This window comes from Vulpes lagopus, chromosome 19 (assembly GCF_018345385.1).
Source record: "Vulpes lagopus strain Blue_001 chromosome 19, ASM1834538v1, whole genome shotgun sequence".
Taxonomy (NCBI): Eukaryota; Metazoa; Chordata; class Mammalia; order Carnivora; family Canidae; genus Vulpes; species Vulpes lagopus.
In genome coordinates this window covers 7,601,295-7,629,276 of record NC_054842.1, presented here as the reverse complement: position 1 = coordinate 7,629,276, position 27,982 = coordinate 7,601,295, and the positions used below count along the sequence as shown (strand labels likewise).

Here is a 27,982-nt window from a genome sequence, read left to right as displayed (position 1 = left end):
CCAAGGTGTGTTCTGTGCTGGCCCCAGGGCTCCCCAGAGACTGTGCCCAGCTGCCCAGGATAGGAACCTGTAGGTAACATCCCTTATAGGCTGCCTTCCCTTCCCTCTCTTGCTTCCCACGCCCCGACTGGGGTCTTCTGAGATGACCTCCAGAAAACTACCCATATTCAAACTCAAGTGAAGGGAGTTATAAAGATTAAATGACAGATGGTGTAAAGTCCCCAAGCCAACACTGGCCCAGCACTGATCTCACAGCCACTTACCAACACATTAGGTTCAAGTGTGAGCCATGGGGGCTATGGGCTCTAGCAACCTCTTCAGAGGTCTGTCCTTTTGCATTCTGATACTTACGATGGCACACAGAAGAGTCAGTGGGCACAGCAACATGTCCCCATTTCACAACACGTCTTCTGGGAAAAAAACCAACCTCCTGGGCTATTGCATAACTAGTTTGGATTCAATATCCCTGGATTGATCCCTTCACCTCCCCCAGGCCAGCAGGCTACCTGAAGACTTATTTCAGGGGCTTCCCCTTTTCTTCCATGGGGGTAGGGCAAGTGAGGAGTAAGCTGGGGTGGTCAGAACACAGTCTTGACCCCTTATGGATGCATTTATACTACCTGTGCCTCTCCGTTAACTGACTACATCACATCCATTTTTCACATGGAGGTTTTTGTCTGCCTGGGGTAACAGAGAGATGAACAGGGCCAGAGTTCCATTTCCCCCATGGTCCCACCACAGCTCATCCAATGCTGACACAGAAGGAAAGCATAAGCCTCGCCCCCACGGAAGGACAGGGTTCATGCCTCCTGCTGGGCCCCTGCCAGTTCTTCTGTGAGGCCGTTGCAAAGAACACCTGCTCAGGACACCCAAGTCCCTTTCAGGGCCCTGAACGGTCCTCTGGGGACTGGACAGAAAAATGCATGTGTCCAGACAGCATTTCTCAGAAACCTCTTTGGTGGCCACAAAATTTGAAACCTGGGAAACCCCAGGGAGGCCCAGAGGAAATGTGGACACAGGCTAGTGGAGACTTCAGTCCAAGCAAATAAATTAGAGGGGGAACTAAAATACTAACAGCATAGCTCTCAGAGGGAACAAGTGCTAGCTCACTCAGAATTAGGCAGAGAAAACCTGAGTGTACAATTTATAAGACTGATGAAAAGGAGAGCATTTCCTGAATCCTTAAAGCTCAAGTTCAACCAAACTAAATAATGATCAGCTCAAAAAAATTAATTAAAAAAATATAATAATAATCAGCTCTGTTTGGAGGTTTTAAGCAGGAATCCTGAGAAAATACATTTCTTTCCAAGATCCCAAGCGCCCCTTGGCAAAGAGGTCTTCAAACTTACATGAGAGCATGTGGACCAGATGGGAAGGAAAATCAGCCTTGAGGTATCACGGAATTACTGAATCTGGGTTTCCTTTTCCTGCTGCCTCAGGACATTTGTCCACAGAGCTGCCTTGGGAGCCTTAGGACCATCTGGGGAGCTAGGACTGTGGAGACCATCTGAGCCAACCTCTGGGTTTTCAGGAGAGGACATCAAAGTCCAGAGAGAAAAAGTAGGTTTCCCAGGGCTACAGAGCATGTGGCAGTGCCAGAAAACCAAATTCTGCTTAATCACTTGGCTGAGGCTTAGTGAATTTTGCTGAGACTTCATATAGCTCGGTAAGCACCCTGGGCTCTGGACAGAGATGGGGAGGGCTGGGGCTGGGCAGGGTCTGAAACCATGGTCCTCTGCTCATCCCCATTCCCTGGGCAGGCCCATGGGTGCCAAGAGACAAACCAGGGATCCAGGGCTGCCCCCCAGTTAGTTTGGAAAGCTGAGGGAAATGGAGATGATGGGAGTTGTTGGGGGTGCTGTGGCGGGGGCAGGGGGCAGGGATCAGCAGTGCTCACCTTCATAGCAAGGGATCAGCGTCCTGCCTTTAGCCTGGAGGTTGGACGGGATGATGTAACAGAAGCCATGGGGCAGGATGTGGTCTGTTTCATAGTAGATGTTCTTCCAGCGGTGGGCACAGGCCTAAAGGACAGAGACGAGGTCAGAGCAGGGAAGTCAGCCCCAGAAGGTCCCAAAGCAGAGCTCTGGCAGTGCCAGGTTCTTCTGTGTGAGGAGACAGAGGGGTCAGAAAGCCATCCTCCCTCCTGCCCAGCCATGGCTTGGCACCAGGTAGTATCTGGGGCATCAGCAGCCTCTTTAAACAAGAACAAGCCCCTGGAAGGCTACTAGGAAGAGACAGGAAACATGTAAACTAACAAGGGTTATACCTGGAGCTGAGCCCTGGGAGGGAAAGACTGGGGTTATGGGATGGAGACTCTGTGGGTGGAAAGGACAGAGGTCAGGGAGAGAGGAGAGCCAGCCAGCCACACTAAGCATGACACAGCGGTCATTGGGAACTGAGGAAGCAGTGAGAAAGGCCTGGAGGTTAGAGGGAGAGGAGGGCCGTTGGCGGGAGGGAAGGGGTCAGAAAGGGGACAGAGCTAGCCCATGGGGGTCTAGTGGACCTTGAGGGCTATTATTTTGGTGGATGTGCAAGGGAAGCTGACACAGGTAGGTGGCATGATCTGCTTTATGGTTCAGAAAGAGAACAGCCACCATGTGGAGGCTGCAGGTGGGCAAGAGCAGAAGTGAACATCAGGTGGGAACAGATACTGATGTGGCCCAGGATGGGGTGGTGGGGCAGAGGAGAAGAGAGAGCTTCAGGGTATGTGCTGCGAGTAGCATGGATGGGCCCTGGGGAACCACCTAGGAGAGCAGGAAGGCAGGAAAACGAAGCCAAGTGAAAAGGAAATAACCCCCAACATGGACCTTGAGGCCCTCAGGCCAGGATGGCTACACAGGCCTCACAGGTGCATCTGATCACTTAGTCAACTAGTTCTTGAGCACCCACTGTGTGCCAGGCTCTGTGCTGGGCCTGAGGATACAGCAATGAACAGCCAGAGCCCTGGGTCAGTCTGAAGGGTCAGTCTGAAGGGAGAGACACACTCTAGTCCTCCTGAGGCTGCTGGGCCAGGGCACACTTTGGGAAGCTCCTGTTTTGAGCTGGTTTGGGGCAAAGGTTGAACCATTGCCCTTACTTGGCTGTTGTTGCCTACAGAAACATTTCAGCGTGCACATCATTAACCAGAATTAAATGTTGATGGTTCTATTTTCAAAGTAGATTTACACACAGCAAAATGCTCAAGTCTCAAGTATACCATTTAATGCACTTTGACAAAGGTGTACATTTATGTGAACAGGCCCGAAGCAAGATATAAAATGTTTCCATCTCACCCCAAAGTTCCCTCATGCCAGAAATCAGCTGGTTTCAATAGAAAGGTCAAGAATGGTGACTCTGAGGAGGTGCCATCTGAGCAGAGGCCTGAGAAAGTGAGGGAGTGCCTGGGAGGGCACCTGAGGGAGGCTCAGGGCAGAGGGCTCTGAGGCAAGCGAGAGCTTGGCGTGTGTGAGATGAGGCCGTTAGGGACAGACCCCCTAGTCAGCATTCTGAGCAGCTTCCCAGCACTGGCTCCAACAGACACTGGAATGGGAGCCAGTGGGAGGAACGGAGGCTGGGTGCACCCTTCCCCACCCACCAAAGAACACCCCCAGCCTCACCCTCAGACATAACTGCCCACTTGATGTGAGAAGGCCTATCCACATCCCAATATCCACAAGTTTGGATTAGGCACCGATCTGCTTACTCTGAGGACATGCCCGGTTCTCATGGACATGCCCCACTCACTTCTGCTACCAGTTCACCTCACTCTGGCCTACAAATCTGTTTTCTTAAAATACCACATTTTAAAATAATCAGAGTGTTTAACCTCTTGCTTTCTTTCCTTCAAATGTACAACAAGCCACAATGTTCAGCATTTATATGGCCCATATTCTTCTACAACTCTAGAGGGTGCACAAAGGAGTCTTCAGAATTCCTATTTTCCACATGGGAACCCCAAGTGGGCTCAGAGCTAGCAAGTATTATAAACAGGCCTGGAACCCACTGTTTCAGGGTCCTCCTCATCTCACTAGAAAACATTTTCCATTTAAAACTTTCTATTCCTGCCTGAGCAGCCATCAAACACACCGCCTGAGACAGATCTAGTAGCTGTTGGGCTACCAGCCTTACCCACAGGCTCCAACACCCCTGAAATAACCACTCTGGAGCCCAGTGAAATCCGCAGGTCACCAAATGAGAGAGGTGCCTCTTTGGGGTCCTCAGATCATCCTATGATGAAAATCACTGTCTGCCAGCCTCTCTGCTCTTCATTCCTTCAAACCAACTGCCCACAGGACCCCTAACAAGGGCACTCTCTGCCCAAGGACAAAACTACTGGAAATAAGAATGTGCCCACACACTCACTGGCTCTTGCCCTAGGACATGAAACTACATAAAATAAATCTCTTGTTACACTGCAAACCATCTTCATTTCTCTCCACTTGATAGTTTCACATTCGCAGCATGTTTCTCAAGGGGCTATACCAATCTGTCATAAAGCACATCATCGCTCCAACCCACTAAGTAGTTGATTTTTAAAATGTTTAGTTCTGACTCAATTCTGATGCCTTGCAAGCCATTGAATTGGCAGGTAAATTACTTCTATTTTAACTTATAGACTTAGCAAAGCCCCTGGCTTCCAGGGCTTACTGCATTTTATTGTCTTTCTGGGCTGGAGAGACCATAAAAAGAGGCGGATGTTTATCGTGAGGCATGCTGACTCTTCTAAGGAAGGACACTCTGCATTTAATGTCTAGTTTATTGTCTCCTCATTTGTTTTTATTTTGTTTTTTTAAGTGCCATAAACTGTTTAAGGAGTGATCTTGGAGAATTCCTAGAAAATCCAAATATTACATTTCACAGTAAACTAAACTGAAATTAAGGCATTTTGTGAGGTCAGAGATCAAAGTGTCAAAGGCAGTATGCATGTAGGAAAACAATGAAGAGTATTTCTGAATATAAATTATAGAAAGAAAAGACTGTTTAGCTCTGATTATCATTATGTATACACACGCATGTCAATCTGACTCCTGCATTAAAAAAAATTCCTAGGGACTGTCTCCAAAGGATTACTAACCTCATCAATCTCTCCAAATGAGTTCTGCTGTGAGGGAGGAAGGGGGCCAGAGCAGGAAAGAACAGGAAAAAGAGTATTCTCTAAAAATAGCAAGACTGGCCAAACTCAGATTCCAAATAATCATAAGAACGGGGAGGGTCATCTAGCATCACCCCAAATCTTAGAATCTGACATCCTTCCAGTTATTAGGACTGTTTTTTTAATTCCAAAAAAATAAAAAGGAGAATATGAGCAATTTTTATTTCAAAGGTCTTTTCTGTTGTATGGAAACAGCACGTCCTTCCCGGGCAGGCAGTGTGTGGGGCGGGGTGTAGGGGGTGCCTCTCCCAATGGCTCAGCCACAAAGGCACATAGGCCCCCATCTCCACCCTCTTACACAGATGTCCAGAGCTATTACCACACCTCGGGTCCACCCTCCACAGCCAGGGCCAGGCCCTGGGCCACCGAGAACAGTGGGTGGAGGGGGTCAGGGACATGATGCCACAGATCTCCCCCTACCCAAGAAGGAAGCCCCCTGCCCTGCTCCAAGGGAGGATGGAGTGGCCTAGGAGGCACAGGGAAGAGGTCCCTGGGTGCTGGGAAAGTCCATTCTGAGAATGTTGACCAAATGACAATTCATCAGAGTGAATACAAATTATGTGTGTCCTTTCTTGCATGTGTTATAGTTCATTAAAAGTTCTCTAACCAACAGCCAGGAAACATGGCAACAGAAGTAAATGCAAAAATGGACTCTGCAGCTTTGAAAACAGCAGACAGGTGAGAAATGGTGAATAGGAAGGGACTGCCCTGTCACTTGGAGAGGACACAGCACACAGCCAAGAACGCTGCTGCCACCAGAAGTAATCTAGACGCTTCAATTACTTGTCATCTGAGCCTTGGAGACTACTGAAAAGCAGAAACATCAGATTTGAACATTTGGAGGTGCCTTCCCAAGTCCAAGAAAAGAGTCTATGCCTATGCTGGCGGGGGTTGGGTGGTGATGGCAGGAAACTAATTCTTTTTCTCCATTTCTCTGTCATCTGCACACTGGGGGTGCCAGGGGACAGCGTAGAGAGGAAAGGGACTTGCCCCAAATCCTGATGCTGTGTTTGCACCTGCTATCATTTGTTCGCTGGGGAAAACAGGAAGGTACCACAACACCTGCAAGTCAAGACCCCGGCAAAGCCAGGGCTGGATGCCGGGTTCAGGGGTGAGAGAACATCATTTGTCAATGAGACATTTGACGCCCTGTCACAGCTTTTAAATTCTCCACCTCGGGATCCCTGGGTGGCGCAGCGGTTTGGCGCCTGCCTTTGGCCCAGGGCGCGATCCTGGAGACCCGGGATCGAATCCCATGTCGGGCTCCCGGTGCATGGAGCCTGCTTCTCCCTCTGCCTTTATCTCTGCCTTGTCTCTGCCTCTCTCTATATATATGACTATCATAAATAAATAATAAAAAAAAAATTAAAAAAAAATTCTCCACCTCTTCTTTACTTTTAATCAGTACCAGATGCCATTTTTAAAAAACCCACCCACCTCCCCCTCTTCAAACCTGCCCTGGAATCCAATATTCTGTTCCCTAGGGATACAGGTCCTACACTCACACCCCAGGTACCTCTTGAACATTCAAAAGGTGTTTGAAAAACACCCACCTTCCTGTGTGTAATTTTCAAATAAATACTTGCCTTGCAGAAAGCCCTGACAGGTAGACTTGACACATTAAAGAAAAAGCAAGTGGATAAAAGGTCTCCATGTAAATATGGATGACATCACCATTCCCTGTACCTTGGTGTCACTCTAGGGCCATTTTATAGCATTTTGCCTGTCTACCAGTCAGCCACCAAGAAGGGATGGCAACTGATTTCCTTTCTAGTTGTTTTAACAGTGACACTCAGCCCTTATATTATTCAAACACACTTTTCAACACCCCTCTTTGGAGAGATCATCTCCAAGCACTGACCATGAGAAGGGTAAAAGATGTGGCCTCTCCCCAAGCAGCTTCCATAATAAAGGAGACATACACACAAGATAAATTATACATACAGAAGTAACAACATAATGCTCAGTTCCTAATGAGCTCAAAGATGCTAAGCTTATTCCAGAAAGCACTGTCACCAAATGACAGGCTTCAAGGAGGAAAATGAGTCTCAACCAGGGAGGATGGAGGGGGCTGGGAACAGAGAAGATTCAGGACAAGCCTTTCCTAGCAAGATGGCACATGTGCAAATGTTTCTCATGAATGACTAAATAAAATCTTTTAAAAATAAATAAATAAATTTTTAAAAAGAAGGAAATACTGTCATATGCTACAATATGTATGAACCTCGAGGACATTATGCCAAGTGAAATAAGCCAGTCACAAGATAAATACTGCATGATTCCAATTACGGGAGTTATTTAATACAGTCAAACTCTTAGAAACAGAGGAATGGTGGTTGTCAGAGGCTGGGGGCAGCAAGAAGGGGGCAAGTGTTCAATGGTACAGAGTTTGTTTTACAAGATGAAAAACTTCAGAGATCTGTAGCCCAACAAAGTACACACAGATAATGCTACTGTACTGCACACTTAAGAATGGTTAAGACGGGGGACCCCTGGATGGCTCAGTGGTTTAGCGCCTGCCTTCAGCCTAGGGCGTGATCCTGGAGTCCCAGGATCGAGTCCCACATCAGGCTCCCTGCATGGAGCCTGCTTCTCCCTCTGCCTGTGTCTCTGCCTCTCTCTCTCTTTTTCTCTCTCTCGCTCTCTCATGAATAAATAAATAAAATCTTTAAAAAAAATAAAAATTAAAAATAAAAATGGATAAGATGGTAGATTTTACGTTATGTCTTTGACTACAGTAAAAAAAAAAAAAACATGAGGGAAACGAATGCCGTTGGATGCTTCTTCTTCTCTAACACTCATGGGTGACTTACTGAATGGATGAAGCAGTAATTGTATAAAACATGAGAAAAATAGCTCTGCATGCAATGAATGAGAGCAGGATTATCACAGTAGATTATCATATCAGAGCACTATCTCCACTAAGCACTGGCTCTGCCTTCTTGGTTTCCTTTGCTAACTCATTCCTGTAATCGTTACCACTGATCACATCTCCAGAGACAGCTCCCTCCTCAGACTGATTTGCAGTGACACAGAACCCTCTGGAAGTTAAGTTCTTGGCCACACAGAGGTTATCCTTCTATGGGAGGAGGAAATGTTTTAACAGGATCAACCTCTGGCTCTAAGCTCCAAGCACTCTAGAGCATGGTGTGTTATACCACCACCAGACTACCACTTCCTCTATCCTGAATTTTGACCTCAGGCCATCCTGATTTAGAGATGGATCAGCTTCTTCCCTCCTTTCCAGAGGACGGCACACAAGCATTTGAGCCCTCCTGGGGCCAAGTTGTCCAGTCAGGGTCAGGCTCAGTGTCTGGAGGAATGTAGAAGTTTGGAGATGGTCCAGGAAGACCGCAACAGTGATTAAAGCACTGGACATAGCGACACACAGCAGGGTTGGGGCCCTCAACAGATATACAATGGTTCCAGTAGGGAGGCCCCTCCATACTGGTGATAGCATCCAGCTGCTTCCTCCTTCCCCATGGGGCCTGGCAAGGGGCAGATGATAAATTTGTGGTGAAAAGGCAGGCCAAATTCACATGAATAGCCTCTGCTATGGCGAAGTTTAACATAAAGTGGGCTCCTGAAAGAGGGGAAGGAAACATTTTGCCTAGATCTGTACAGAAAACCTACTTCCCCTGGGATAAAATATAAATATGTAAAACACTCCACTTTACAGCATGTAGCCCAAAGGAAGCCTCCAATGAATGGCAGCTGGTAATATTTTCCCTCCTTGATCTTATGTTTTTATAAGAAAAATCTTCATAGAGCTTCCAAGAAAAGTCAATGAAAAGAAAAGGCCTATGAAGTCAGAATACTGGTTATCTCAGTGGAGAGGGGCACAAGGGAACATTCTGGTATTAGCAACAAGGATGCAGGAGTGTGGTTAAGAAAAATTCGCCAAGCTGTTCACATCAGGTTATGTAAGTACTTTAGTGTTCTACTGTAATAGGAAGGAGTAAAAGAAAAAGAAAAAAGTAGACAAAATTTCTGAGGTAATTACAAATTCCTTTTTTGTTGAGTCTAATAAAACCTTCTGGAGTGATGGAAATGTTTTCTCTGTGTGCTGTCCAACATAGTAGCCAGTAGCCATGTGCTGCTACTGATCACTTGAAATGGGTCTAGCATGACTGAAAACCTGAATTTTTAATTTAGCTAAATTTAAAGTATACTGACTCCATGTGGCTGGCAGCTACCTCCTTGGATGGTCTAGCTCTGGGACATCACAAGTCTCAAGGGTCAAGACTTCTCTTTGTACCTCTGCAAAGTACCCAATGAACCTGCTGAGTATATCATATGCACTTTGGGAACTAAATATAGTAAACCCTTGAACAACATGGTGGTTTGGGGGCAGCAGTCTCTCATGCATTTGAAAATCTGCATAAAGCTTTTGATTCACCCAAAACTTAATAGTCTGTTGACCTGAAACCTTATCAAGAACCTGCCGATCTTCCCAGCAGGTCGGAGAGTCAGTTAACACATACTCTGTATGTTGTATTTACTAGACACTATATTATTACAATAAAGTAAGCTAGAGAAAAGAAAATATTAAGAAAATCCTACAGAAGAGAAAATACATTTTACAGTGATGTAAAAAAAAATCCACCTATAAGTGGACCCATTCAGTTGCAACCCGTGTTGTTCAAAGGTCAACTGTAAAGCACTAAAAATAACATGGATTTCATAACATATAATACTATGTAGGAATAAGCAGGAATAAACTAATACATACAACATGGGTTAATTTCAAAAGTATTTTGAGCAAAAGAAGTCTTACACAAAAGAATGGTAGGTTTCCATTTATATGAAGTTCTAGAAATATAAAAAGTAATCCATGGTAGTACTAATGAGAACAGTGGTTGACTCAGGGTGGGAGGAATGGACTAGAAAGGAACACAAGAGAACTTTTGGGGGATGGAAGAAATAATCTATAACTTGATGGAGACAGGGGGATTACACAGGAGTGTACCAGTGTCAAAAGCCAAACTAGAATCTTAAATCCTGTGCATTTCACATACCGCATACCTTGAAAAGCACACACTCACAAAAATGCTTACGTAATGAATAAGATTTCTGAAGCACTCTTCACCCACATTTTGTCATGTTTTGACAACTGTACCTCTGCACCCTGGAACGGATGTTAAACATTTGACAGATAAAGAAAATAAAATGGTTAGTCATTTGTCCAAGCAGTAGTCCAGAGCAGGCAACCTCAAGGCCATACCCTTGTCACCGTGCCATCCAGCCTGCCTAAGGAATCACAAAGTCATTCATCCTCAGAGTGCCACCCCTTCTCCACAGCACCCCCGGAGGCCTTACCAGCACGAGGCCATCAGCCTTGGGCTGCCGGGCCAGGCTCACCCCCATCCACTCATCATCCCGGTCTTCCCGGCAGGTCTTTCCACATGGCATGCCCCGATTCTTCCCTAGATGAGAAAGAGAAAAGCCAGACTTCCTTTTAGAAATGATGTTCTGCTGGCTGCTTTTCAAAGGGTGGTCTACAGTCCAAACGCTGGTCACCTGCCAGTGAGAAAATGAGGAACTTGGAACAAAGTGTAAATCAACTCTATCACGATGCACGGTTGACTGCTTAATTCAGCCAATATTTTTTTCATCGCCAAGACTTTTGCTCCACGAAGGAAGTGGTGCAGTGATTTACATTCTGAAGCTAGCTCCTTACTCTGCTATGCACCAGGAATCAGCAGTTCACAAACCAGTCATTTTGAGTGGCACTAAAGAACACCACGGACACCTCTGCTTTTCAGCTAAAGAATATCTTAACAATTCTTTGTTTAAAAAAATATATAGCTAGGATTTCTTGCTGGGAAAGAACTTTGGAGAAAGTGAAGAACTGAAGGGATAATAAAGCAGCTCCCACAGTGTGCCAAGCACGGATCTATGTGACACTTACCTCACTTAACTTTGTCAAGGTAATTGTGTAAGGTAGGTATCTTAGTCCTAACTTTACAGGCAAGGAAACTGAAGCCAAAGAGACTATGGAACTTGCTCAGTCCCAGTAAGTCCCAACTAGTAACTGGCAGAGCTGGGCTCTGAACCCAGGCGAGTATATAACCTGATTCTAAAGATGACGGATCATATATTTTCCACTGGACCAAAGTGAGCTTTGTAAGACCTCCACCTATCATATCTTTCCCCTACTTGAAATATAAAGCCTAAGATTGATTTTAATGGCCTCCTGATTCATGCAGAACATAAAATCTTAACACCTTACCCCAGCCCGCGTTGTCAACCCCCCATGCTCCCATCCTCCCGCTCACCACTCCAGCTATACTGTCCTCATTTGGTGCTTTAAAATGGCACAAGCTTTCCTCTGCTTGGAGGTTCTGCCTCCCACAGCTGCCCAGCTAACTACTGTGAATCTTGTCAATCATGTGTAGATCAACTACCCACCTCCCCTCTGGTCTTCTTGCACTCGACTATTCATTTTAATGTCTCTTTGCCCACTAATCTGTATGGCCCAGGAGGGCAAGATCTTTGCTTTGTTTCACTAGTAGATCTCAGTGCTTAATAAGTAATATGCACTCAACACATGATGGATGGATGGATGGATGGATGGATGGATGGATGGATGGAAGGAAGAGGGGATTAATGATCAGGCCACCCTGAGAAGACAAAGAAGAAGTGTGAGGGTATGGAACCCATTTCCACCTTGGCAATGACATCCACCCACCTCGAGCCATGTCCAATTCGGTGCATCTCCGGTCAGGGTTGGTGTGGACACGGCACTTAAACACAGCCCCAGGGGACTTCACTGAAGCGCTGTATTTGGAGTCTGCCTTTGGTGCCCCCACGAGGACCCTGCACGTGAAGAAGAAAGGACATTCTGTCACAACCCAGCACCAGGAAAGAGGAGGCTGATGGTTAAATCCTCACCCAGCCATGGGTGCGTTGCCTGAGCGCTTATTGAGAAACTCTCCTCCAGCATTAAAGTGTGCTAGAGGGCCTAAGGGGAAGGGTCCCCTGCAGTGAACCTATTAGATTTTTCTCCTGGTACCTTTAGAGCTTAAGACTGGCTGGGAACACATATAACCAAAGGGCTCATATCTAAAACCTATAAAGAACTCCTATAAATCAATAAGGAAAATACAAACAACCAATACAATAGTAGGCCAGATACTTGATGAAAGAAGATAACCAAACCACCAATAAACATATAACAAGATGCTCAATAACATTGGTTATCAGAGAAGTCCAAGTGAGAAATCCATGCCTCCTAGAAGGTTACAAGTGCTGGCAAGGATACAGAGGAAACAGAACCCTCATATACTGCTGGTGGGAGTGCAGACCATGACAACCACTTTAGAGAATTAGCAGTTTTTAAGAAAGCAGAACATGGGCCTACCCGAGGGCCTGGCAATCCCATTTCCAGAAACACACCCCACAGAAATGCATGAGTCTACCAGGAGACATGGACAAAAATGTTCACAGCTGCAAATGTCATGGCCAAACACTAGAGGAGACTCAGAGGTCCACTCATGCCAGAAGATACAGGTAAATGGTGGCACAGAAATACAACAGCATTCTACATGGCAACGAAAATCAATGAGCACGCAACTACTGCCACACGATGAATCTCACAAATACAGCACTGAGCAAAAGACATCAGGCACAATAGGCACTCACTGTCTGATTCCATTCATCTTAAGTCCAAAGCAGCTGGAATTTAACTGGTGCTAAAGGTCATGCTACAGGTTACCTCTGGGGAGGAGCAAGGGGGGTTGTAGCTAGGGAGGGGGGGGTTCCAGGGGAACTTGTGATGTTCTATTTGCAACCTGAGGAGTAGCTAACCCAAATGTGATAACTCATTGAACTGTATATATGACATGGGCCTTTTCCAGATGTGTGTGACACTTCAGCAAATAATAATAATAATAATAATAACAAAAAGTAGGAAATTTAGAGATGCCATTTCTCTTCTGTGTCCCCTCTTCCCCTTGCCCTCTACCACACCCAAAGCACCTATATCTAAGAGGAAATAGGAAAGAAATAGCAGGAGGGTAGAATTATAAACCATATCCTTTATACCAGTGCCAAACCAGAGGTAGAGTTCACATATGAACAGGGGCAAGAAGGAAGCTCAGCATCCCTTCTTCATCATGAACCAGAAGTTGCTGTGGAGATGAGCTCCCCCTGCAGTCCCCTTCCCTGCCATGGAAAAAAAGAGTGAGAATTCTAAGATGACAGAAGAGATACACTTAGGGCTGTGCAGGCACGGAACATGGGGACACTGGCAATAAGCTCCCCTGCAGGTGTTGCAGAAACACTTCTGCCTCATGTGTTTATGTACTGTTCCCAGAGAGCAGTCCAGTGCCGAGCTAGAGTGAAGAATTCTAATGGCACCAATAGGGCACAGCATGTGCTGAGCCATATGCCATTTGGAAAAAGCCTTGTCAGGTGAGACTCTGAACAAGGTCTACACCTGTGTCCAAAGAGTAGAAAACTCCAAGCCACTTCTGAAGGAGAACATGAGCTGCTTCTTATGTGTAGCAGCCTGGAAAGGAGATGCAATTCACCCTAAGAGGTACCAGGCACATTGTAAAGTACACCATTCCCCACTGGCCTTGGAATAGAATGCATTATCTACTATGTATGTGTGGAAAAGCAGTCTAGCAGAGGTTGGAATGACCCCAGACAGCCTCCCCAGAGATGTGGAAAGCTAGCCCAAGCTCCCCTCACTTTGTCCTGAAAGCCACCTTCACCTTGGGAATCATGACATTCACCCCACCCCCACCCACAGAATGACACTGCTCCCTCCCCAGCACCTTGGCTGAAAGGAATGGAGATCTATATATCAGACAACAAAAGTCTGGGACCCTCAGCAAAGGCCCAACAGCCATACTAATCTGGCTTAGAGATGTGGCATCAGGTTCATGAGAAGGCATGTGGGTCCTGTCTTCATTCCCACTGCCTCTGAGCCCAATCCCTCAACACCCAGAACACAGAGGATCTCTGAGGACACAGTGAGCCAGGGAAACTCACCCTCACTAGACCGTTTTTTTCTAGGTAGGTCTTGAGAGTCTATACTTGAGAGTCTATACACAGTGGGGTATAAGAGGAACAGGCCTCGAAGCTTCCCTGCAGTCCCTCGGTAGCACCCCAGGAAGCTGTGCTTCCAGGTGCTTGCTGGCAACTCCCACTCCTGCAGCCCCCCCACAGTGGGCCCCAGCTGCAAAATCCTTAGGCAATGGTGGGGCTGGAACCCACAGCCTTCAGAAATCTTTGTAAGCGCTTCACCACACAGACCACACCAGGGCAACTCGCAGGCTCCCGGCTGCTCTAACTCAAATGCATGATGACACTCAAAACAAAACTCCAGTGAGAAGAAAGCCACATTAAGGGATCAATTTCCCTCCCTGGCTTCTGGCGCTGAGCTTCAGAGCCACCAGGGCAAGCCAAGGGTTGCTCTTGATAATGCCAGTTGTGTTTTCACAGGTGAGAAGAATTAGCAGTTTGACATGTCTAAACTGCCGAAACATCCACTGCCTTTCCACATGTCAGGTTGTAGGAGCTGCGGAACATAAAATGCCTCCTGCACTCAAAAACCCCAGTGGGACAGGGCTTGGTCCAAACATTCCCACAAATTTCAAATTTACATTAGCACAGTGAATAAATGCCACTTGCAATTCATTTGGTAAAAATTACACAAAGGAGAGAATTATTCCCATACTGAGGAAGGGAAATGGCTGCAAGAAACAAGGTGCTTCTGTATCACATCCTCCCAAATGGCACTAGGACCCTGGTCATGTCAGAAGTGCCATTGTGCCAAATTCACAGATCAAGGCTCACAGGTTATTCCAGGAAGGGATCCCGGAGGGCTAAAATCCCAACTGCGGCTTCATCCAGCCTAGAGCTGAGACTGAGAAGGGTGAAGTCCCCATCAAAACCTAAGATAGAAAAAGGATCCACTGGTTTATTTTTCTCTTCCAAGCCCAAAGTACTCAGGGGTTCTACCAATGGCTGATCAAGCACTGATAACAACCCTCTGCGTATAGCTCTTCATCAGCTGGCCAGATGAGAAGGTTCTTCCTAAATCCTTTGTCATGGGAAATGAAGCAAGAGATGAGGGGGTGTGTGTACACACATACACGCTCACTGGGGTGGCACGGTGGAGAATGAGCTTGTATCTCTGTGTTTACAGAACGCCGTGGCTTCCTCCACAGCCTGGTGCTGTTCTTTACCTGGGCTGTCTGCCAGCAAGACTGCTGCTGCCGGCCAGCCGATGAGCCTGTCTCTTCTGAAGTTGGTTCAGCTGGCTCTCCGCCAGGCCAATCCCAAGAGATGGAGAGCATGCAACCGCCCAGGGTTCAGGACAAACCACCAGAAAGATGCCATCTGCCTTTTCTCTCATTGTTCTCTGAGTTATAAAGAGATAGCCCAGACACTTCAAAGATCCCCCCAAATCTTCCCTGTACTCTTGACAAGACCCTGAGATGTTTCTTTCCTTCGTACTGTTATCATATGAAAGGGCCCAAGTGTTCCCACCAACAGGCTCCCATCACTAAATCATCAGGCTGATTCTCACCTTTGCTGGCTACTTCAAGTGTGGTCCTCAGACCAGCAGCATGGGAGCTAGATGGAAATGGAGAATCTCAGCTCTCAGCCTGCTAAATCAGAACGCACATCTTAACCAGCTCTCTGGTTGATATATAACTACCAATGCCGATTACAAATCATGTTCCATTTGGAGCCAGTATGAACAGATGACTCTTGAGAAGTGAGACTCTCCTCCTATCCTAGCCCGTTAAAGATGCACCCAAACTTCCAAGATGTTTTAGAGTCCCTTCATTAATTCATAACTCTAGATTTCTAATTACAAGGACAACCAGGGTGTATCAGGCACTTAGAGTATGCAGATGCTGGGCTAGGCTCCTTAAAGGCAGAATTGCATTTAATCTTCAGAGCAATTCTGTGGAAGGCACTCCCATCCCCATTTTACAGATGGAGGAACAGCTGGCCAAAGGTAGTCACAGGCTGTACCCAAGCCCACAAAGCACAGTAAAAAGCAAAAGCAAGCCCACAAGTACAGGGCCGTCTCCCCTCTCTGCCCACCCCACATGAGCCAGAAAGTAGGAAAAGGGAGCCAAGTGAGGAGCGACCCCTCTGCTGCTAGCCACCACATGTGATCTTGCCTAAACAAGCACTCATGAGGCTCTGTGGGTGGCCCCCAGGTTAGAACTTTGATTTGGAATTTCTGTCATGCCAAAGGACCAGGGTTTAGAATAGAAAGAAGCCCTTTATCCTCCCGCAACAGGCTGTGTTGATCACTTTCTTGCTTTTCTAAAACGTGTACACTGTTGGCACAGTGATGCTCAGAGGTTTGCCTCTCCTAATGTATAGTTCAGACGCCTGTCTGGAGAGCTGGGCTCATCTGCTCATCTGCCAGCACCAGTTATGCTCACATGTGGTCTGATTTCTTGCTCAAAGGTAACCCCGTTGGGCAGTTTCTGGTGTGCACTTTACTCAGAGACTGTGGGTTACACAACTGGTGAGCAGTAGAGCTTGGATTTACACCCTGGGCATCCATGTCTGAGGGTGTGCTCTTTCCAGTCCTCCAAACTCCCTGATTGTGGCAGTTTAAATGCCCTCCCTTTTTCCAATGCAGCCACCTCCTTGGTTGACATGTGTGTGGTCAAGCTGGCTACAAGGGCTCCACTCCTACCACCCATCTGCTCTGAACCCATCCCTAACATCAAGAGAGCAAACAGCAGGTAAATTCCCTAGCCAGCAGGCGACAGAGAAGGACCAAGCTGCCTCCCTGGGGAAGGCTCCCTCTCTGCCCACTAATTCCACAGCAGCAATTCCTCAGGGTGAAATTACAGTGAGTTCGAGGGCAGCAACTGGGAATTGAAAACCTTAAATGCATTAGGTTTGCTTCTGTGCATTTGAACGCAATGTAAAAGCTTCCCCAGGGACCCATGTGTCAGTTACATGAGTGGAATTCAATCATTGCATGTCCCTGCACACTGCCCAGAAACCCTAAGAATCACTCCACCTCCCTTACTGGGCAGAAAATAGCCAAGACTTGAACAGAGAGAGAGCTGGTTGCTGCCAGGGAGCCACCTCTGACCACACAGAACCCTTAACACCCAGAGAGCACAGACTCTCTAGGGCCAATGCCTGCCAACAGAGCTGGCGAACCTAAAAGGCCCCAGAAGCTCCTCTTTTTACATTTGGGGAAACTGAGGCTCGGGCTCAAAACAGGGAATACTAACTGCTTTTTAGGGGTTTAAAACTAATATTTCCACTTGAGTTCTAAGCTTTGAGGGCAAGTTATTCAGGGGGGAAAAGTGTAAGAAACACAGGGATAGCACAGGGTTCAAGTTCTGCAACACTGATAAGTGTCCTATCTGAGGCCACATAGATTCACTACTCTGGGCCTCCATTTTCTTCTTCTGTAAAACAGGAAGAATTGAAATGTACCTAGTAAGGGTTCTCACAATGTTTAAGCTAATGTTTATAAAGTACCTAGCATGGTGCTTGGTACAAAGTTGGTGCTCAATGAAACATGAGAATGTTAGACAGTAGGCCAAACACCTGAGCACCCAACTTGTCCCAGCTCCTCATCTTCGTAGCACTCTCAGGAGCTCCTCAGACCCAGGAATTTATTCAGACCCTCAGCTGAGCTCATAGAAATCCAGGAATGCCTAGGGCACTCTCACCAGTACTAGCAGACTGCAAAAGGAGCCATGCCCTTCTCAATGGGGCTCTGCAGCTTCTTCCATTAGGAAGTGACGTCTGTCCCCACCCTCTACCCCCAGCACCCCTTAAATGTGGGCAGGCCCAAAACTTGCATTGGCCAACAGAATGTGATGGAGGGGGAGTTGTTTGACTTCCCAGCTTCGGCTTCAAGAGATCATTCATGCTCCTGATTGCTCTCTTGGCACCCTGCTCAGCCACCATGTGTACAAGCCATGCTGCTGGGGGGTAAAAGACACATGGAGAGGAGCCATCCCCAGTGAAGCCATCCTAGACCAGCCGGCCAACCAGCCTAACCAGAAGTTGACAGCAGACACATGCATGAGCCCAGCTGAGAGAAGAACCATCCCGCTGAACCCAGCCTAAACTGCCAACTATAGAGTCATGAGCTAATAAATGGTGATTGGTTTAATCCCGAGTCATAGAGTAGTTTGTTACACAGCAACATTGTGGTAATAGAAAACAGAGCATCAAGGCAGGACATGCCACTTTTGCATGGAAGTGCACTGTGGTACCTCCACTGTCCCCCAATTGCTCCTCAGTCCAGCCTACGGACCTGGCTCTGCAGCTGAGAACTGCAGCTCCTGTTCCTCCGGGTGTCTGGTCTCCTCTCCTTCCCCCAAGGGAAATCTTCTTGCCAACCAGGACCACAAACTTTTACTGAGGACCCTGCTATATGCAAGGCAGGGTGGGGTGGGAGATACAGCCCTGAAGAATGTGCTCCCTCACCTCCAGCTCTGTGATCTCAGGCAAGCTCCCTGGCCACTCAGGACTTCGTCTTTAAAAGATAATACAAATGCACAGTCCTCTTCCCAGGACAGCAGTGAGGCACAAAAAGAAATGGCAAAGTATGTGTGCATGTGTGTGGGGGGGTGCATTTAGGATGGCCAGACTTTTGAGAACAGGGTAGGAGTTTTCATCCACCAAGGCCAGGGGCAGACAAATGCTCCCAGAAGTAGCATCAGGGCACTTTTTCTTCCTCCTTAGGAAATGAATACCTTGGACAGGGGCTTGATGGGGGAGGGCACAGTTGCAAGGCTGACCCTGAAAATGGCCAGACCAGCACTAAGTCAGGCCCATCGAGGTTCAAATCACAACTCTGCAATCTACTTGCTGGGTAACCTTGGTTTTGGCTTCTGCACCTCACTAGCAGCCCCACTGCTTCAGAGTGACGATGAACATAGCCCCTCTGGCACACAGATAGTACTCATAAAAGACTGGCAATAATATTTTTATTCTGGGAACTTTAGGCTGGAGTAAAGAAAGGGAAAGAGGGAGGGGTTCAATCCAAATGTGGAGTCAGAGAATGAAACAAGTGGCTTCTATGCCCAATTGGGACAGAGCAGAGGCACAGGCAGGGTCCCCTCCGTGGAGAGGACCGTGGAGGGGCCTCTGTCAGGGAGTGAAGTGTCCTCAGAGGCTGCTATCCTGGCCAGGGCCTCAGGTCTTGGCAGATGCACCGAGAAGCAGCCACTGGAGAAGGGAGCATGGTAAAAGAGCCAATGCTTTCCTTCTTCACCTGAGAGCATCAGGTAAACATTAAAATCCAAGAGAGGCAAGACTCTGGGAAATGTGAATAAAAGCCATGAGGTCTTTCCAGTGCTTTCTTGCAAGAATTTTTTTCTCCAAGAAGAACAGGTTAGTACTTTTACCTTTATACTTTTTCACTAAAATTCTCACTACTACCCCCCAACCTTAGAACTACAGACCTACCTCTCAGACTTATATGGAGCCCAGGATGGGGGCCAGAGCACCCCACCACAGGGGTGGCATCCCACCTGCTGAGAGAAGAAAGCAGCATGCAAAGCTCTGGGATGTCCAATCCCACAGGCCTCCAATTAAAGAAGCCATCTCAGGGACGCCTGGATGGCTCAGCAGTTTGGTGCCTGCCTTTGGCCCAGGGTGTGATCCTGGAGTCCCAGGATCGAGTCCCACATCATGCTCCCTGCGTGGAGCCTGCTTCTCCCTCTGCCTGTGTCTCTGCCTCTCTCTGTGTCTCTCATGAATAAATAAATAAAATCTTTAAAAAAATAAAAATAAATAAAGGAGCCATCTCAGAGGCCTTCTGGAAGCAGAGAGGATGTAATGGAATACACAAAAATGCAGATTTACATAGAGTATGACCAAAATTTTAAAGACCACACATAACGAATGCACCTTACACAGGTCTATCACATTCATTTCTGCACTGAGTATAGACACTTCAATTTTGATAAACCAATAAAGGAGTCAATAAATGTACTGAAAGCAAACTCTTTTAGTATCTCAAGTTGGGATGAAGAGGACCATTAGTTCCAAAGGCCAGATCCAAGTAAAAATAAAAAGAAGTACTAGTATTTATCAAGGGTTTCCTAGGTGCTGGAGGTGGTATTCCAGGCTTTGTGTACATCACCTCATTTAAGGCACCCAAGAATGAGAAGAGGGAGAAACTCTTTACTCCTCTTTTCCAGAGAACACACACCAGCTCTGCCACTTTGGCCACCTGACCTAGGCAAGCAACATCTCTGTGTTTCAGTGTTCCCCTTTGTGAATGGGACTAGAATGACAACCAGCTGAGACTCAGGAACATTAAATAAGTTCATGCATATAAAGCATGTAGAATAGTACTCAACACATGCTAAGGACTCAGTATGTATGGCTGCTGCCACCATGTTGCTTCAGCTGTGAACAAACTCACAACACAAGGCTTTTCTGTTCTCTCAGAAAGCAGAAATTGGGGACCCAGAGAGCCTGTGGTTTCAAAGACTCTAGATCTTTCCCAATCTTGGATTCACTTTCACTTTCTAGGGCTCCCTCTGGAAAAAGGAAGGTCATAATAAAACACTTTCTTTTGCTTGGGCTGGTCACCAATCCATGTGGTTTAATGGCTTGTGGTTCACAAGGTACCAGGAATGAGGTCCCACTGCTCCCTCTGGTCAGGAACTCATAAGTTGCCCAATGGTTCAAGGTAAGGGGGGGGCCTCTCCCTCTTCCATCCTTCACCTGTGACTTCCTTGAAATCAGGAAGAGGTGCCCTGGGCATCAGTTAGCAGCTAGAACACCCTGGAGTTGGCTGTAGGCCAGAATCCTAATGTTCCCCATGCTGACCCAGTGTAATAAGCAAAGGCACAGATAATCCCCAGCCACAACTGCTGGCCAAGGAGCACATCTCATACCTTCCTAACACAGCGATTCACAGACGATGGGCTCCATGGCAGCCATGGAGGCGTGCATCCCCTGCGCCACCTTATGCTGCTCAGCTACAAGGGGGCAGTGAGCTGACAGTCCCCAAGGGCAGCCTCTTCAGGGTGGCAGAGCAATCAAGCTGAGGCCATGCTCCTCCCAGGCAGGCACAGCCAATGACTGATCAGGATCATGGTGGGGGCGAGGGGGAGGGGTGGCCCTGCTGAATTGATGGACACCTTAATTAGATCTACAGCACAGTCTGAACTCTCCTTACTCCCTCCATAGCCCTTACCCCCCACACTTCTCTGGTACTCCTATCTCTGCCCGAGCATCCACTCCCAGAGGACACAACACTGACACAAGCTCCCAGTCAATGTGCACTGATCACCCAGCCTGGGGCCAGCTTTGGACAAGGTAACTCTAAGCTGCAGTTCTCCAACTGGCAAACTGGAAAACCATGCAACCCAAAGATTGTCCCAAAGATTCCACTAAAGACTATGATGCCTGTGAAAGCATTTGACCCCTTACAGAGCGATGCCCAATCAATACTATCTGTTGGGATGATCAGTTTTCATTTCTTAACAGGCTACTCCCTTGATTTCTGAGAACACAGTGGCTCCTTTTAATACACATGAAAACAACATTTCCCCCCAGACAAATCACAGTAAGAGTTATCAGAAAAAGACCATTTCCGGACTAGCAGCAAGTCAGCAGGGAGTCAGAACTGGCTGGGGCCCAGCTCTTCACACCCTCACACCCAGAGCTGTAAGTGACTTGCTTGAGAAGAGTCGTCTTCTTGCCCCATAACGTTCTCCCCTGGGCAAGACGGCTGCCTCTGCCTCTGCCTCTGCCCCTGCCAGCTTTCAGCACTAGCTCAGGAAACAGCACCCCTGCCAGCTTCTCCAGATCCGCAGAGAAACACCCCAGAGACCCCGAGAGACACTTTCTGGGTCCCTTAGAACTCAGGCCTCACACACACACGCCATGCCTTCCTGAGAGCTTGAGAAAGCAGGCTTTGCAGGGCAGTAAGAACCTGCAGGTGTGAAGAACAGGGTCTGAAAATGTGACTTCCAGAAAATCCTTCTGGGGAAGTGGAGCCACACTCCCACCCAAGGGCCTGGTATGGGCCAGAACTCAGCCAAGACATGCCCCATGCAGCTTAGAAGGTGCGGCTGCCACTGCCATTTCTGGACGCCACCTCCCAGAGACAGGCAGTGGGCTACTGCAAGGTCCTGGATCCCAGGGTCCCCCTTTTAGAAGTTTTGCCTTCATGGGGGTCTCCCCTTTGCCCCTCTGAACCACCTGTGCCATCCCAAGAATGAGCCTCTCCCCATCAGAGCCCACATATTAGGCTGTGCCTGAGACACAAGACAAGAACCCCACAATGTCATCCATCAGACAGGTGGTGGGGTTTCCACTCCTGAATCCCTCCACCTTAGCAGAGCAGCCACTCCAGTGTCTGAGCAGGGAAAAGACAAAGAAGTCAGCCTCCCTGGCTTGTCCACTATTAATTCGGAGTTAGACTTAACCACCCGAACTTGTTTTGATACACAGATATGCCAAGGGCTGATTTTTTGTTTTTCTTATGTCACCGTCTGATCCTTGTCTAGCCCTTGAAGAGTGAATTCATTGCTCTAAACACCCATCCTGCCCAAAACTCTCCACGGTAAGTATTCTACATACCGTCCAGTTCACTAGTCATTATCCACGTGTGGATGTTGAGCACTTGAAATGTGGCTCGTATGACTGAGAAACTGAATTCTTAATTTTATTTGATTGTAATTAATTTTAATTTAAATAGCAATCCATCTGGCTAATAGCCACTGCAGTGGCAGTGCAGAACCGTCTAGCTTGTTCTTTTAATCCTCAACCTTAATGCAAAAGGAGAATGTTATGTTCTCCTTGGCTCTGAATTACCTCCTATTCCTCACTGAATGATGCTCTGACAGCCTTAACAAAGCAGAAAGCCGGCGCGTCTTCCATTTCCGAGCACTTGCTCTGCGCCTGAGCACAGCCGTCTTGATGTGTCCCGGGAGATGGGGCAGGAAGCACGTCGCCAGAAAGGAAGCCAATGCACCCAACCACCTCGGACTCCAGGGCGTCTGGGGCAGAGAGGAAGGAGGGGAGGGGAAGGGAGGGGTGTGAAAGAAACCCACTCTGGGGGCTGGACGCCAGCCGGGCTGCATTTATTTATATCACAGGGTGTTATAGTTGTCTGCCCTGCAGCTGAAGAACCGGTACACGTCTAAGCAAAGGGGACAGAAATGGGCTTTGTCCATGTTCCCTGGCACCTAGTGCTGTTGCTCAAAGGATGCAAGAAGACCCGGGGCAGAGGGTGTGGGGAGAGAGGTACAGGAGAGGAAGCTAACTCTGGCAGGCAGACACCCTGAGTGTTGCTGGCAAAGAAGAAACTGAGTCATTTGTATGTTTGCACCCCAATGACATCTGTAACACTGTCTGGGATATTCTGGTCCACCTGCCCATGAGGACAACTCTCACTGCCTGGAGCACAGCAACAGAGGGACCATTCAAGCCAAACACTGGGTCTGGGGCTCTGCTCTGGATGTGATGGGACCAGAGAAGCTGTGTTCAAGCCCCAGGGTTTAGAGAAGCAAGGTCACCTCTAGGTCTTGCAGAGATCTAAAACTTTCTGAGCAGTGACAGGTATGCTCAGTTATGGGATTCAAGAACAAGTGTTAGCTCTACTGGCAGAGCACATACATGTGCTTTGTGATGTGCGCCGGGAATCACATTAACACCACGGACCCTCAGCTCTGCGGCAGAGCGCACCCTGACCCTGGTGCCTGGGCTGTATCCCCGGCCCCTCCAGCACATTCTTCTTGCTCCTCTATCCTATCTGCAACAAATCCTTCTACCTGTAAAACAGTGTTCAATTAACATGAAGCCAATTTACTAAACCACTAATACTGAACTAAGAAGCTCAGTAGGAATTTCTTAAGAAGACAAACTCCAAATACAAGGCTTAATTAACATTTTCCTTCTTCTCAAAAGTTTCAATGTCTTTCTTTTCCTTTTCATGTCTATCACTTACTTCTCACACCCATTTCAGCCTATTTGTGATCTTTTTAATTCCCCTCATAGAGATGGCAAAGCTCTTCAACTGCACGGGATCAGCCCTGCAGCAAATCACTCCAAAACCCCAGGGTCAGAGTTAATGCATTCCTCTAAAGTACACACTTTAACTTCACTGGCACTTTGAAGATGCATAGAAAACGTCTCAAGCCTCCCTCCTCTCTGACCCAGCAATTCCAAGCCCCGGAATTTATTCAAAGGAAATAATTAAGGATGTCCGCAAGGCTTTAGTTACAGGGATGTTTACCCCTGCTGTTGTTCATAATCATGAGCAATTGGAAACAACCTACACGTCCCTCCAGTAGGAGGGGATGCAGACTCCTCAGTTTTGAGGAGTCTGCATCTCTAGTGGCCCAGGGCCCAGGGACTGCCTAGTAGGAAGAGACCAGCAATCAGTCGCTAAGTCACTCAACCAACCCCAGAGCTAAACGTTTAGAGACATTGGGTAGATCCAGATTCCACAGAGCCTGGATCTCGTAAATTTAGGGTGACTACCTTTAATACAAAGTTAGGACTATAAATTTAGGGGATCCCTGGGTGGCTCAGTGGTTTAGCGCCTGCCTTTGGCCCAGGGCGTGGTCCTGGAGTCCCGGGATCGAGTCCCGCATCGGGCTCCCGGCATGGAGCCTGCTTCTCCCTCCTCCTGTGTCTCTGCCTCTCTCTCTCTCTCTCTCTCTCTCTCTCTCTGTCTATCATAGATAAATAAATAAATAAATCTTTAAAATAAAATAAATTTAGGCACAGGGTCTTGGTGGGGGCCCATGTGAGTGAGGGGGCTTTGGTAGAAGTTTCCTTGGCCTCATGGGGAGTCTAGTTTCCAGAGAAGAGAAAGGAGGTGTGGCTGGAAGTCTATTGCTTCAAGAGCCACAGTTGACAAAGTCTGGGCAGCAGAATCAGCTGAGAATAACATTCAAGATCTAAGACAAAGAATATTGGAGGGAAGGGAGAGGAGAGAAAAGGCTAGGGAGGAAAATGCTGGGAAAAAGCAGCAAGAGGACAGACATCAAGGACATAGCAAAACTATGATAAAGGGACTCCTGGGTTGCTCAGTGGTTGAGCGTCTGCCTGCCTTTCCTCGAGAGCCCCCTGCCCAGAAAAGCCCTCCAATTCCTGACCACTGGCTCCACATACTTTGTGCCAAAGCCACACAGTCCAAGAGCCCAGCGTGGGGTTCTGGGATGCGTTCTCCAACTGCTCCTGTTGCATTCTCTACCAAATCCAAAGCCCACAGTGGACTGGGACATGCGGGACATGGAAAAGGCCTGCGTGGCTTTAAAAGGGGGATTTGAAAACATAAATTTAAAAAGGGGGGATTTGGCAATGCAGAAAAAGACAATCTAGCCTTAAACTCAGCAACTGGAGTAAACTGTAGAGAAGGAGATGCAGGACTGGACAGGGGCCATAAAGGACTTTAAAAACTGGTCCTCTTGGAGGCAGTTCTCCTAAACAACATGATTGTGAACATGCTGGCCGGTCACGGAGTCACCCTTTCCCAGGAATGCTCAAACCTACAAACCCACCTTTTAAAAAAAGATTTTATTTATTTATTCTGATAGATGCAGAGAGAGAGAGGCAGAGAAAGATACAGGCAGAGGGAGAAGCAGGCTCCATGCAGGGAGCCTGATGTGGGACTCGATCCCGGACTCCAGGATCACGTCCTGAGCTGAAGGCAGATGCTCAACCGCTGGGCCACCCAGGTGTCCCCAAACGCACCCTTTTTCAAGATTTTTTTTCTAGATTTATTTATTTATTTATGATAGACAGAGAGAGAGAGAGGCAGAGACACAGGAGGAGGGAGAAGCAGGCTCCATGCTGGGAGCCTGACGTGGGATTCGATCCCGGGTCTCCAGGACCGCGCCCTGGGCCAAAGGCAGGCGCTAAACTGCTGCGCCACCCAGGGATCCCCCAAACGCACCCCTTTTGATCGGCTTCTGTCCAATTCAGAGCAGTGACCGTCTCACAGAGCTGCATGTGGAGAGCACACATTACTGACCTCACCTTCCTAACCTGCATCCCCAAAGGATACTCACACTGGTGCCCACACAATAAAACCAACTCCCAACTCCAGACTTGTCTGTCCCCCAGGGCCCACTGGGCCATGACCTTGAATAGGAGAACTGTCTGTGGTCTAACTCTCTGATGAAGAGGTGACCCTTGTGTGCTGTGGGACTTCCACGTGCCTGGGGAAGGGGTCAAGGAGGAAGCAGCCTCCTCTCAGGGCCACTCCGCAGGGGCTGGGCAGTCACGCTCTGCGCCTGTTAGCTGAGGCACTTAATGGAGGCAGGTCCCTACCCTCTGGGACTCTCCAGGAGCAAACTAGACTCCTTGAGCTCTAGAGAACCACGTCCGTCTTCTGAAACCTCAGGTGCTTGTCTCCGGGTCAGATGGCCCGTGGGAAAGGAGGCCCAGGCTGCCCCAGGAGTCGCCCACCAGCCTTGGCACTCAGGGTGCGGCGCCACCGTCCTGTCCAGCATCCTGGGCCCTCGCAGCTTGCTCCCTGGGAGGCCGTGTAGGGGGGCTCGGCCGCAGGGCGCAGACACTGACCTCGGGCCCCGGCTCCCCGGCACACACGTCCGGCACCACGCACCAGAGTGGCCTGGGGGGGCGGCGCGGCAGGCGCTCCCCGGCCTGAGGACTCCGCGTCTCGGCGCTCCGGGTCTCGCGGCCGCGGCCCTCGGGACAGCGCCGCCGAGCGTGCGGGCGCGGAGAGCGGCACTCACCAGCGCGTGTGGTCGTGGACGTGCTCCAGCACCGCGTAGCCGAAGAAGGAGCCGGCGGGCCCCTGGAAGCGCACCGGGCGCTGCGGGTCCAGGCTGTAGGCGTCGGCGGGCGGCCCCGCGGCCACGAGCGCCAGCAGCAGCGCGCGGAGCCCCCCCGCGCCCGTCCGCGCCGCCGGCCCACCCATCCCCAGCCCCAGCCCCAGCCCCAGCCCCAGCCCCAGCCCCAGCCCCAGCCCCAGCGGCCGCCGCGCTCGCTGCCCCCGGGCCGGCGCCGAGCGCGAGGGCGCGGGGCCGCGGGGCCGCCGACGGCCGGGAGGCTCCGGGGCGGGGCCGCGCTCCGAGGTCGGGACTGCGGGCGGGCGGGCGGCGGGCGGCGGGCGGGCGGCGAGGCCGAGCGCAGGGCGGCGGGCGGCGGGCGGCGGGCGGCGTCCAGGCTGCGGCCGCGAGGTCTGCGCGCCCCGAGCGAGCGGTCCCGGCCGGGCGGCGCTGGGCTGCGGGGAGGCGCGCCCGCGGGGTGGGCGGCCCGGGGCGGCGGGGGGACGGCGGGGGGACGGCGGGGGGACGGCGCGCCAGCGCCCCCTGCCGACCGCCCGGCGGCCCGCGACCGCCGCGGCCCCGCCCCCCGCGGGCCTCGCGCCCGGACTCGCACCCGGACCCCGCACCAAGGACTGCGGGTGCGCTCCCGCCCGGCCCGCGCGAGGTCTCCGCCCGCAGCAGCGGCCCGTGCGAGCCGGCTGGCCACGCGCATCCGCAGGTCCCACCGCAGACCGGAGGAGCCAGAAGCCCGAGGTTGGGGCGCTCGGGGAGGGGGCTCCGAGGTGGCTCCGGGGCATGCGCTGGCCCAGGGACTGAGGCCCGCACCGGGGTCCCCCAGGGAGCCCGCCTCTGCCTCTGCCGAGGCCTCTGCCTCTGTGTGGGTCTCATCAATAAACAGATACATGAATCTTAAAAACAAAAAAAACAAAACACGAAGAAGCTCTGAGGGTTGGGCCCAGCTGTGTGTGCGGAGTCAGGTGTTACTGTGATAAAATATACACAGTATGAGACTTGCCATCTTACCCGTCTTTGAGTGTACAGGCTTAATGGCATTAAGTACACTTAGGTTGCTGTGCATCCACCACCACTCACCTCCAGAACTTTCCTGTCTTGCAAAACT

At 49.2% G+C, this 27,982-nt stretch overlaps 1 protein-coding gene across 2 annotated transcripts in view; it reads right to left on the bottom strand.

Annotated features, from left to right (window-relative positions):
- The window catches only part of ITGA9 (integrin subunit alpha 9), a 337,293-nt gene extending 310,210 nt beyond the window's left edge, over positions 1 to 27,083 (bottom strand). For both annotated transcript variants that reach the window (XM_041733738.1, XM_041733739.1), the window contains exons 1-4: positions 26,827 to 27,083; positions 11,823 to 11,950; positions 10,451 to 10,557; positions 1,898 to 2,021 (exon numbers count right to left, since the gene is read on the bottom strand). In XM_041733738.1, coding sequence (XP_041589672.1) covers positions 1,898 to 2,021; positions 10,451 to 10,557; positions 11,823 to 11,950; positions 26,827 to 27,011 — 544 coding nt within the window. In that variant the 5' untranslated portion in view covers positions 27,012 to 27,083. The remainder of the gene's footprint in view (positions 1 to 1,897; positions 2,022 to 10,450; positions 10,558 to 11,822; positions 11,951 to 26,826) is intronic.
- Positions 27,084 to 27,982: the final 899 nt, after the last annotated feature.